Below are 12356 nucleotides of genomic sequence, written 5' to 3'. Positions count from 1 at the left end.
AATGATTTGGAATTTACACCCTTTATTCAAGCACTGAAATGCCAGCTGGTTGGCTGGGGGGAGAAAGTGAGCAGTCACAGCTGGTGCACATAAGTAATGATACCAATGCAATTTTTGTGTAAAAACAGGCAAGTGTATAGTTACAGCATACAAGCTGACTAAAAGTAAACTGAATTTCATTTGGGGTAGGCAAAAATCTAACTTGGGTTGACATTATTTTAAGAGAGAAAAACTGTCGATCACAAAGGAGGTTTGTGTCAGCCTTTGGCCTGACACACCCAGAACAAGGTATTCTGCACAACTGTCAGGGTTAAATAAACTCAAATTAAACAGAGTTATTGGTCATGCACCCAGAACATTGTGCCCTGCGAATATTTTTAGATTGTTATATGCCTTGGAATAAATTGGAGGTTCTAATTTAAATGTGATTACACTTTAATGTACAGTGCCACAATATCAAACAAAAAGATTACTATATTAAAAATTAACAAAATTAAAAATTTGTTACTCACACACTGGGCAATTTTCAAATTATTTTCCAATAATTATTTGAAAATACTAGCTCAGAAAGACTACTACTAAAGTGAGTCAAATAAATGTGAATTAAAAAAAAAAACCTGTACTTATTTAAAAATAATTATCATCATCATAACAATAATATTACCATCACAACAACCTAAGTGATGGAAAAACTGAGTACTGACAACTCAGTCAAAGACACCAGCACAGCATGACTTCTTCTGGAGTATCCCGATGTGAGGCGCTCAATTCTTCCAGAACCGGGGAAGCTATTGCGTACCTTGTTTAGGAACTGACTACAATCCTACCGCCAGCTACATGATTTTCTGTGAGCCTTCGAAAGCAAAAGTGCTTTCTTTAACCCCAGGGGCAAATGTTTTCACAAAGTCAGTGGAGAGAATGAAAAGAAAGTTCTCACCTTTCTTAAAGTAACAGAATATAAATAATAGACCAAACCCAATTTGCCTGCAGTTTACGCAACTCACCAGCGATCTTAATACACACGTAGAAAGTTAGGTCACAACAGTAGACTGATGATTATAACACTGTTCTTTAGCAACCTTATAGAGGAAGTACTACTCTGATATGTCACTGTATTGAATGACAAATATTACCATGAAAGTCTGAGAATCAGGGCTAATTTAAAAGAGTGTCTGAAATAAAACCAGAATAGAAATTATCAGAATGTGTTACTATAGAGCCTCATTTACACTTTTCTTTAAGTTCTTCACACATTTCTGAATATTTATCACAGCATATTACCTCTGAAGAAAATATGCTTTTCCCAAAGGCTCCAATTACAGCAGGTATAGTCATGATGGTTGCTCGTATTTGCAGTATGGAGATTCTAAAGAACATTGTTACTAAGGCAATCAAACCATTATAACTCATGCGCATGCCATGTTTAAACTGCTGGAGACAAGTAAACATAAAAATGACAAAGGTTTTTTGGTCACTGTCAGAGACTGATGGATGGCAGGTTTGTTGGCACAGAGGATGGTAGGCTCAGTTAAGTGTGAGGAAAAGTTACACCTATGACAGATCTCAACCAAGTCAACCAGAAGAGCAGTTACTCAGACATGCACACACACAGACGTATTTCTCATCTCCATGTGACATGTCTGGCATTGCTGTTTGTCACACTGGTCATCAGCCATTAAGTGGCAGCTTGTGAATAACACCACAGAATTCTCTGCATGGCACAGGGAACAACTTTGAGCCTGTACAGCAGGTTACAGTCCGGGGCATTCCCAGTGAATCTACTCTCAGGTTCTCATAGCTGTTTTGTATATGCATGTGAAGGAGTGCAAACAAAAACAAATTGCTAAAGCAGGATTAGCAGTCCTTTCAGCTCTTGAAAAGGTCAGACTGCATAATAGGGTTTGTGTTACACTGCTACTTTTAAGTTTGACTCATCAACGGAAGGCTAATATTTTATTTTTGCCAATGATCCAGACTTTTAACTGCCATCAGCCCAACAGATATTCACCTCACACCGCTAGCTTGTGGTTTTTTTTTAGGTAAGCGAGGTATGTCAGATTTGTTTTAACACAGTAAACCTATGCCGCCGAAGTACTGAATAGTACACAGAGTAGAAAAACATGACTGTGATTACATAACTCTTGTGCAAAAAATATTATTTCTTTTTCTTGGTACTAGCAGAGCAAACATCTTACGTACATTTTAACAACATCAGTCAAGTTGTTACATAACTAACCGAAGCTGTACAATGCTGGGCATGGTGGTCACAGACTAAATCCCGTAATTTTTAGCATAAGCAACTGAATAATTCGTACACTGAGGGTTATGATCAAATTTAACCTAGCAGCCTGCCTTCTCGGTTGTGAACCATCGCACATTTGGCTTGCTATCAGGCTACTCTATCCCCGCAAAGCGTCAAGGCTCGGCTATGTTTCTACCTTCCCCGTTAGCCATACTTTGTAAACAGAGATATCAGATATGTGATGAGTAACCCAGGAAACATTTGAACACATAAACACGGATATTCAATGCTTAAAACCTAAAATTGTCGTTGGTAGTAACCGACATCGTAAAGTGGTTTCAGTAAAGCGCCCCGGGAAAATAAAATATTTACTTAGTCAGTACTACGAAGTTGCTTAGAGTAACGTTAAATCTGTCACTGTCACTTGGCCTTGTTTATTTCAGTTGACGACACAGTTAGCCCAGTATGCTAAAGCTACCAGGCGAGGTAACGTTATTATCAATACAGATACGTATGAATTGCTAGCTATCGTTAACGTTACACAACTTGGGCGGACGACGCAATGGTTTAACTTAACTTTACGTAGTGCCGTTAGCTAAAGTTGGCTAACGGCTAGCAAAATATTGGATAACGCTTTGGGCTAGGATAATGTTAGGCCTGGCTTAAACAAATTTACTTGAGATTTACAATCTGTTCCTTAACGTTACCAACGTATGTCCCTTATCCCTAATAAAAAACAATTCAAAGATAACCTGACTGACCATGGGGCTGGTTACCCTACTCAGCGAGTACGTTGAGCCCTAAAACTATGTACCTATACAGGTAGGCTAAAGTTAGCTAGCCACCAAGTTAGCTTCTGAACGCTTACCTTCTGAGAATGCTGCTGCAGGACATTCTGCTCCACGGTCATGGCCGGTTCAGAGATAAATGTTATTAAATTCAAACCACAATAGCAAAACGAAGGGGGTACTTTTCACCAAAGCGAATTAAAACACGATGCTATGATGTCCACTCCTCAATCAGCGACATTACGGGCGCCATGGCAGAGTGACTACCGCAGGTCGTCAGCAGGCATGAAAACATTGCTCTTCCCTGCCTGAGATCTGAGCTCGATTACTCACGCCTGTCTAAACTGCATTTACGTCACAGATGAGACTTCTGTAAATCACAGGTAAGCAAATAAGAATAACACCGTGTTGGCCTGACACTTGTGCTTTTATTACTGTACACATCCTGCCTGTGTTTACTTTCTGTTCTGAACAGGTGTTGTTCGGTATTCATCGCATGAACACATCTAAGCACTACCTTATTTAGAATTATCTCGGCAAAATTTCACATTCATAGTAAGTTAAGCCCATTTTCAACATTTTCAAAAAGTAAACTTAAGAGTATATGTAAACAATTTCATTTATGATAATAAGAGGAGGATTAGACTTGCAAATGTAGGTCCTGTGAGGTGCCATCCATAATTATTGTGTGAAGTTTATATATATATAGTATCCATTTTTCCTCCTTTAAAGGAAGGAAAGGATACAATAACCATATTGTATTGTACTTCCAACTACTACCATAAGCTAAAGAATATTGTTTTAATAATATGCACTGGAAATAGGTTTTGAAATTGTTCTAAAAATGTTAGAAAGCGAGATGAATGCTGTTTTACAGTCCACAGGCAAGAAAGTTGTGAAAGGTACGTTGTGCAAATCCTCAAGGCGTACTTGGTATTTTGTTTGTTTGTATCAGTAAGTCAACATATTCATCAGTGAGCCAAGTCTAACTTCAATATGACTGATCAATCCAATGAAATTATGACTATACATTATATAAAGAATGAAAACAAATATTCACATTGCCTGCTTTTTGAGATGTAGATAACTCAATAACTCAACATCAGGTTTTCAGAAATATAAACCAAAATTCAAATAGATTTCATCCATTGAGTTATTATGATAGACAAAACCAGTAATTGGGAGTATAATCGGTAATTAATTGCAACTGATTCTTGCTTCACTTTGTATTCACAATTCATAAAATGAATCAGTTAAAAGCTTCCCAACCCTATAGCATCTGTCCTTCAGTATAACTACTCTGAAATACTCAAATGTTACTTCTTGCTCTCTATATTCAGCTCCTTTTTCATTCAAGAGCTCTCCTTTGGCCTCCAGGAGGTGCTATAACAACAGTACAACCTTGAACAGACCTACTATTTAAATACATTTGGTTTCATATGGAAATTTGGACTTAATATGCAGATTCAGATGCAGATCGCTTCCACAGCCACCACAACCCCACTGCTGATCATGTTGGTGGAAAGTAACCGAGTACATTTATTTAAGTACTGTACATTGGTCCAATTTTGAGATATTTGTACTTTACTTGATTATTTCCATTCTCTGTTAATTTATAGTTTTAATCCACTATATTTCAGGGGAAATACTGTACTTTTTACAATTATCTAATTGCTTGAGTTACTTTGTAGATTAACATTTTGCATAGTGCAATCACTGCTAATATCTTAATTTAACAAAGTAGTGTGTGTCAAGTGACAAGTGAAAAAAATCTTTCATTGTGGTAAGATCATTTCAAACTGTTTAGGCTGTATTCAAATAGTTCTATGAATTATGTAGAATAAGATGATATTTTTTGTTGCCTTGAGTAATCAGTGGTCAGTTTCCTCTTTCAAGATTCTCATAGTGATTTCTGAAAGGTTACAGTATGATAAGTACAGAGGTGTCATTGGTGGAACGACACAGGTTTTGTAATTTCTGGAAAAAGACAGTAAATTCAGTTGTCCAATTTCTGTCCTAACTAGTCAGACAGATAAAATAACATCAACAGCCAAACACTGGGCATTCAGATCTGTCAGCTGTTATTAATTCAGTGCAAGATGGGAGCGGAACAGTCCTCTCACACAGAACTGGGTCATCCCTTAGATGTTCAGGAATAACATTGTTGTAATAGTTATAACTGAAGCAGCCAGCATGCTTTGTTAACATGAACTGTGTCATCTAAGTGGTACATATAAATATTAATGGGAATAGTCATAACTTTGTGGTGTTATGTGAAAGGATTTAGCAACAACATAGATGTAAGAAGGATGATTTCATCAGTATACATTTTGCAATTTCATTACAGGAGGATTTGTACTTGAAACTCATGCTTAGAGTAGATAGATTTTACATACGCAAATATATATATAGTACACATCAATATATTCTTTTTTCATAGCCTCAATACTTCATTCAGTAATAACATTAGCTATTCAGTGTGGCTCTGTCTCTCAGATTTTCTCCAGCAGAGGGCAACATTCTCCTTTGGAACTCCAGGTTGCATAATGACAGATCTCCACAGTTGCAGCAGGAACATGGAAAAGGAAATGAATCATGTAAATGATTCCACTTGGTAGATCAAGTAGCATTATAAGTCACAAAGTCTGTTTCCAATTTTCAGCACTGTACCTTAATCAATATCTTATACTTCTATGTGTAGCATAATAAAATATTGACTGACCACTAGAGTGTGTGAAGGTTACCTTAAACACCAGAACGCCTCTTAAAACAGCCCACTTGTCTTAGCAAACACATCACACAGTTTGACCTCAAGGCAGGAGGTAGAGCTATCAGTCAGAGAATCTGGGAAGCTGTCAGGAAACTAATCAGAAAATAAGTTGATGAATCAATTGGCAAAGTCAAACAGTAGCCGCTGCAGTCTGAATAGATTCTTGGCTGACAAGCTGATATATAAAGAGCTTAGACTTGTTTGTTGAAGATCAAAACGGATCCTGAAAGTGAGCCTGAGGGCTGTATGATAATAGCTTCACTCACACCAGGATATTTAAAATCCCCCTGATATCTGTCAGATTCAGTAATCCACCACAAATAAAATGTACTGTATATCAAAGCTGTACTTTAATATAGATTTGGAAAATCAACAGAAATTTTAATTTCCTAACATACTGGTCCTATGTGTTTCTTGAACTGGGGGTCCTTTTAGGGGAAATACTGTATATTGTGATTCAAATTTAATGTTAATTTTCAAATGTATCTGTGGTGTGTGTGTGTGTGTGTGTGTGTGTGTGTGTGTGTGTGTGTGTGTGTGTGTGTGTGTGTGTGTGTGTGTGTGTGTGTGTGTGTGTGTGTGTGTAGCTTTTGGTACCCCAGAATATCTGCTTGTCCTGCGGGTGACCCTGCCATGTCTTTAGCTTTTAGCCTGCTCACTGAATGAATCAGTGAAATACTATACTGTATTACAAACTGTATCATAGGAAAGAAAATTTATTGTCTGTCATTAATGGTTTAATGGGGATTAAAGTGCTTTAGCTATTAGTTCTGGTTTGATTATTACTTTATTTCAACCAATGCATGCTTTTCAGCGGCATCCAAATCCTTGAGATCCTGAAAGAGAATGAGCAGGTACAGAAAATGAATTGATGAAAACATTTTGAGAAGCAGTCCTTTTCCCCAGCAATCTCATTGTTTAGCAAATGTCACCAACTGCGGCGTCTAGTCTGACGCTAAAATAAGACCCTTTGCAAAAACACCAGGTTGAGTTTGCTCCATGCAGACACCCTGTATACACATTATATTGCAACAGTGTTTTGGAAACAAAATGTTGAATTGTATCCATGGTCATCCCTTTTGTGCTGCCCTCTTGAGTCTGTTTGTGCACTTGTCTGGTTTTGCGCACCGTCCATGTTTTACTGGGGGGTTTTTGAGAGACAGGCCAGGCTCCAAGGCTGCAGCTGGACACTGTAGAGTTAATGTGAGTAAAGCAATTTTTTTATTAACTCAGGGCTTGCAGCAATTAGATGTCTTGGGTTCTGGCTGACAAAGCATCATCCAATATCATCCACATGGTCTGGAACAGACCATTGCGCTGGTTACTATACTGTATGAAAACGAGTTGTTATAATTTTTACGAGTGTAGTCTATCGCATAATGGCTTTAAGTCTAAATGAGTTGGCACAGTCACCATGAAATTTGATATAAGAGTGAGGACCTGTTCTTTCAGGAGTCCAGAATCTCCACATGCTAAAACTCAATATCTTTCACTATTTATTAAAGACACATAGTGTACAACGTCTTAAATGGTAAATCTTGATACTGGTTATCCAATTACATATTATTTGAAATAGTCTCTAATATAAGGCTAGTTTACACATCACAAAAGAAATGTAGGCACACATGGATTATAGCCATTGCACCTTTAGAAGTTTCTTTCCTGGAGGTATCAATCTATATATCATACAAGCAACATATCAATCAAAATCAGTCTCTTTCGAGTAGCAAACCCCAGTAGTTATTTTCAGCACTACTGACCTATGATTTCCCAACAGGATATTTATCTGCCATAAACATGAAACCATTAATAGTTATATGTCATCTGAAAGCATCTTTTCCTTATACTAAGTCATGGGACAGTATATGAAGTCTTGGTCTTCATATAAACAAGATACGCCTCGGTGTGATTTGCGGTCATGGGAAATTACTGTGTCAGACAGAGATTTTAGTTGTTGATCCTCATACTGTATTTAATATCGAATACATACACAAACGTCTATCATAGATTTTAATATACGATACAGAAAACATGAACCTAACCCACCTGAGCAGCATCACAGCACAGCGAGGACTTTACTCAGTGAACACATATCAATGTATTTTGTTAGAAACTGACATGGCAGCAGTAACAGATAGTTCATTTAATTATAAAGAACACTGATTGTGTCCTTTCCCTTTGCTGTTTTTTCTTCAGAGTGCAATATAAGCATTGATTTTATGACAGTGTAAAGAATGAAGTAGTTAAACCCTGTCATGGCTGGATGTAGGGCATCCTGACAAAAATCTTTCTTTGTGAGGATTTCAGCCATTTTCTAGCTTTTAATTCTTATAATGGTAAACATTAACCACTTCCACTACTCATCCCCCTTCAGTAAAAACCTGCATTTCATATTTATTATGTTTTTTAAAGCTAAATTAATGCCCCAAAGTATTTTACCACAGTGTTGAAGAGAAAGGGAAAAAACATTCCTCAGTGACAGGGATTGCAATTGGAAGAATATCTGTTGTGTGGTGTCATGTTTTTCATGTACACACCTGTTCTGAGTGCTAATGAGGTTGAAAACATGTTTCATATATAATCCACAGTCACTCAAAATGTAGCTCCTGCGTCCTTTAAAAATAACAAATAAAAGCATAAAAGACACAGAATTCTCATTTTTAGAAATTTAGACAGCCATGCTAGCATCTCTGTGAGGGTGTACTGAGGATCAGTGGTGCTTTTAGCTAAATGCTAACAAAATGGCAACAAAGCTAACATGCTGATTATTATCAGGTATCATTTTTAGCATGTTCACTGTCTTAGTTAAGTGTGTTAACATGCTAACACTTGCTTTTTAGGAGTAAACAAACTACAGATGAGGCTGATGGGAATGTCATTAATTTTGCAGGTGTTTGGTTTCTAACCAACAAAATTTTTGACCTGATGGTAGTGCTAAATGAAAGTCAGGGGAACCCTCCTTTGGGGAACATGAATTTCTATACAAAAGTTTGTGCTGTTCCATCCAGAAGGTGTTAAAATTTTTCACAGGATAAGTTAAAACTTCGACCAGCTGGTGAAAAAGTGGCTCATCCCCTGGGGACCATGAATATCTGCACAAAATTTCATGGCAGTCTATCCGATAGTTGCTGTTGAACAATAGCAAAGTGATATATATTTCTGTCCTTCTTCATTTCCTGCAATTTGACTGCCCTTCTAAATACTGTCAAATTTGCAAGTGCTTTTAACACTGCCAGATGCAGCTTTATTATTTATTTCCCTGTATGACTTCACACGGAGTGGAACTTCAGAGCACGAATCCAGAGTTAAATTTGGCATGCTTCATCTTAAATGGCCCTTAACCCCCAGAGCACAAAGTTCACATCCCAAACTGGTTTTAGCCAGACTGGTTGACACTGAACTCCCCTTTTTCATTCAACTGGGGATTTTGACAAATGTTTACTTGAAAAGTTCATGACCTTGCAGATCAACCACAATATTATTGTTTCTGATGAGACATACAGGAAATTATTGGTAAATACATTTCCTGGGGATGAGTCTTCTCACATGAAAGAGGTTTTGGTTAAATGGATTGGTGAGATGACTGTTAATTGTTTGCTCTCAGTAGGTTTAATCTGAGGACAAGTAAAGGTCAGGTCAAGAGTGAAATTTTTCACTCTCTGATAGATTTGCTTCTGTCTTCAAAATCAAAACCTCCAGATGTATGAACATGAGCTTGTGTGAAAAGATCGGCAGAGGTAGAAGACACTGGCAGACAGGAGACTGACATTGCTAGTTCTCCCTAGCCAGTTTGTAAAACATTTACTCTTGTGCTTACTGGACATGGCAAGTATCATGCATGTTCTTTCAATGTCAGCCAAGATCCCTCAAGCTGACAGGCTGCTCTGTGGACTGCAGGGACTCTCACTCAACATGAATATTACATTGGGACTGTTTACATGCTTACACATGGCCATCAGTGAGGAAGCTTTACAAAACAGCTATCACTGACTTTAGCAGCTATAGACAAAAGTCCATTCTTGCACTTTAATCTTCTACTTTACAACCAGTGGGCTCACTGTTGAAGTAAGTTGTCTTTTCACTTTCTGGCTCTTTCCTTGATCCCACTGCACATCAAGCTTATTACTTATTTATGCTTTATGTATGTAGAGTAGGAGGCCATGGGAAGCAGCAAGGTTTAAGAGGCTATCAGGCATGAAAGAAAGGAAAGACTGAAGCCATACTGCCACTTGTCATATTTACATGAAACATTGTAAGAATGGCCTGAGTGTAATGCTGGGGAGTGGAGGACAGGGTGGAGGAAGCTGCCGGTGGTGTGTTGTGTGGTTTGTGTGTGTATGTGTGGAGAAGGGGGTAGGGGGGTCCCACAGCTGCAGGCCAACAGTTGATCCTGTCCCGGGAAACAAGATCAGCCAGGTCAGGGCAAGGAGGGAGGCAAAAGGTCGTGACCCCGGAGGTTAAGGAACAGACTTCACAAAGAGGTACATCTTCAAAAGCAAAGGCCCCACTGGGGGGGACCAGTATAAAGCTGGGAAAATAAACCAGTTTGACCTCCTTTCTCAGTGTAGGAGTTTCCCCAGGTGTTTGCTTTAACCTCTTTTGTTGTCTGACTTGAGGCACTGTTCTCATGTACAGTATTTACATTTATCCAGACACTGCAGTAGTATTACCTTAAGGCAGGGGTTCTCCATTTTTTTCTGAGATGCCCCCGTTCAGAAGCTGAAAAAAGTTTGAGCACCCCCCAGCCCACAATTTTTTCAATCATTGGCAATGATAGGGGAAGCAACTAAAAAAAAAAAGGATCAAAGTTGAATTCAATGAAATAAAGCTCAGCACGACAGCTTCAGCAAACTCGTTTGTTTATTTTCCCAACATAAATCATATTCATTCAATTTGTTTTCAATCTATATTTTTGCCATGGTCATCCATGCCCCCCCAGGGGGCCTGCCCTCCAGTTTGAGAACCACTGCCTTATGGCAAAGTACAGAAGGAATTTTGCTGGTGTCTTTTACGAAGAAAGTCTGGTGTTTTAGCATTTTATTCATTCATTTTTTATTCCGCTCCAATTGGGGTCTAGTGACCCATAAAATGCTAATTACATTGTGCCTGTGTGTGTGTGTGTGTGTGTGTGTGTGTGTGTGTGTGTGTGTATTCACATAACATATGAGGTCAAACAGTGTGCTCAAAGTTCAAATACTTGTATGAGGAGAGGGTGATCGAACATCTGTGAGCATATTTATCACACCAATCACCATGACAACTAGTGAAAAGTGCTAGCTTGGTATGGCCTTCATGTGAATAAACAAAGCAACAAGCTAACAAGAAAGTAACTGATTAACACTAAAATAGCAAACGCACAAGACAATTTGGAGTTTTAAACAGTTTATACTTTCCTGTGTAGATAAACCTTTGACTGAGTAAATTAAGTGCAGACATTATGTTGTTTGTCAGAGAATAAGCATCTGTAATGCCAGGAAATAGTTTTTGGAGGCCTCATAACTTTGAAATGCCTGTTGTGGGACTTCCGAGTCCTTGGCCTTTAGTTGAGTCATTGGTGGCCTGGTGTGCAGTACTCACATCCTTTTGGCCTCATGCTGAGGTCAGGAAATTAAAAGAGAAAAGCCATAGACAAACAGCCGATTGTCAAGTTTTACACCTTGACCTCAGCTTAAACTTGTAGCTTCCTCCTTTATCTTTGCCACTGCTTCAGCAATCAGAGGAAATCAAGAGGTTACTCCTGGTTCAGCCTTGATAAGAATCTTGAAATGGAGAAGTTCACAGAGGGGAAAGGTTACGGAGAGTTTAAAGAGAGTGCAGTCAGTCATGGGGAGGATTAAATAAAAGGGAAGTCAGGGCTGAGGAACTGTGCTGCGATTTCAGAAGTGCACTGCAGACAAAAAGCCGTCTGTTCGCCTACTGGACTTCATATTCAAACCCAGTGCAAGGGAAGTTTAGCTTGAACTCATCTTCACCTTCTGGAAGTCTCACGCAACAGACTGTTTTTCTCAAGTCAAGAAAATGATCTCAAAATGGGCAACTTTCTAGAGTGAACATAAGAATTAAGGTTTTGTACTGACTGTACAATCAGATCTATTTCAGGCTCTAAATTGAAGATGCGTTCCATTTTGTCAGGCACATCCTTGGACATTTAGTGTACATCTGGTGACCTCTATGTGTCCTCCCTCCTTTCAGTGTCTTTCCTGCCTTTGTTAAGACTCAGCACTATAGTGAACAGCAGCCACCTCAGAAGCAGACGTTTTGGGGCAAATACAGGACATCCTCTCACTCTACTTTAATGGACCAGAGTCTTTGATGTCCTTTTTTAAAATAATATAATTCTTTACTGTGAGGCCCAAAAGTCTGATACTGGGGTGTGTGTGATAACTTCCCTACTGGTTGCTTCATTTTGTTATCTTCCGTAAAACTAAACACTCAAATGATTTAAAACTAGGCTGCACACGACCCTTGAACAAGATAATATATTTAAATTGTATCGTGGCACCTAAAAGAGGTTAAACTAGAAAAAGAGAAACACATTCATACTAGGTCATGCATT

At 38.4% G+C, this 12356-nt stretch overlaps 1 protein-coding gene across 5 annotated transcripts in view; it reads right to left on the bottom strand.

Moving 5' to 3' along the window:
* Positions 1-3361, bottom strand: part of usp25 (ubiquitin specific peptidase 25) — a 30776-nt gene extending 27415 nt beyond the window's left edge. For 3 of the 5 annotated variants that reach the window (XM_040150160.1, XM_040150161.1, XM_040150163.1), the window contains exon 1: positions 3111-3359. In XM_040150160.1, coding sequence (XP_040006094.1) covers positions 3111-3152 — 42 coding nt within the window. In that variant the 5' untranslated portion in view covers positions 3153-3359. Of the gene's footprint in view, positions 1-3110 lie in introns of all 5 variants that reach the window. The other 2 variants (XM_040150165.1, XM_040150164.1) reach the window with 2 other exon arrangements.
* Between the last annotated feature and the right edge of the window lie 8995 nt (positions 3362-12356).

This window comes from Xiphias gladius, chromosome 17, assembly GCF_016859285.1.
Source record: "Xiphias gladius isolate SHS-SW01 ecotype Sanya breed wild chromosome 17, ASM1685928v1, whole genome shotgun sequence".
Classification (NCBI taxonomy): Eukaryota; Metazoa; Chordata; class Actinopteri; order Istiophoriformes; family Xiphiidae; genus Xiphias; species Xiphias gladius.
This window is presented reverse-complemented; position numbering and strand designations above follow the sequence as displayed.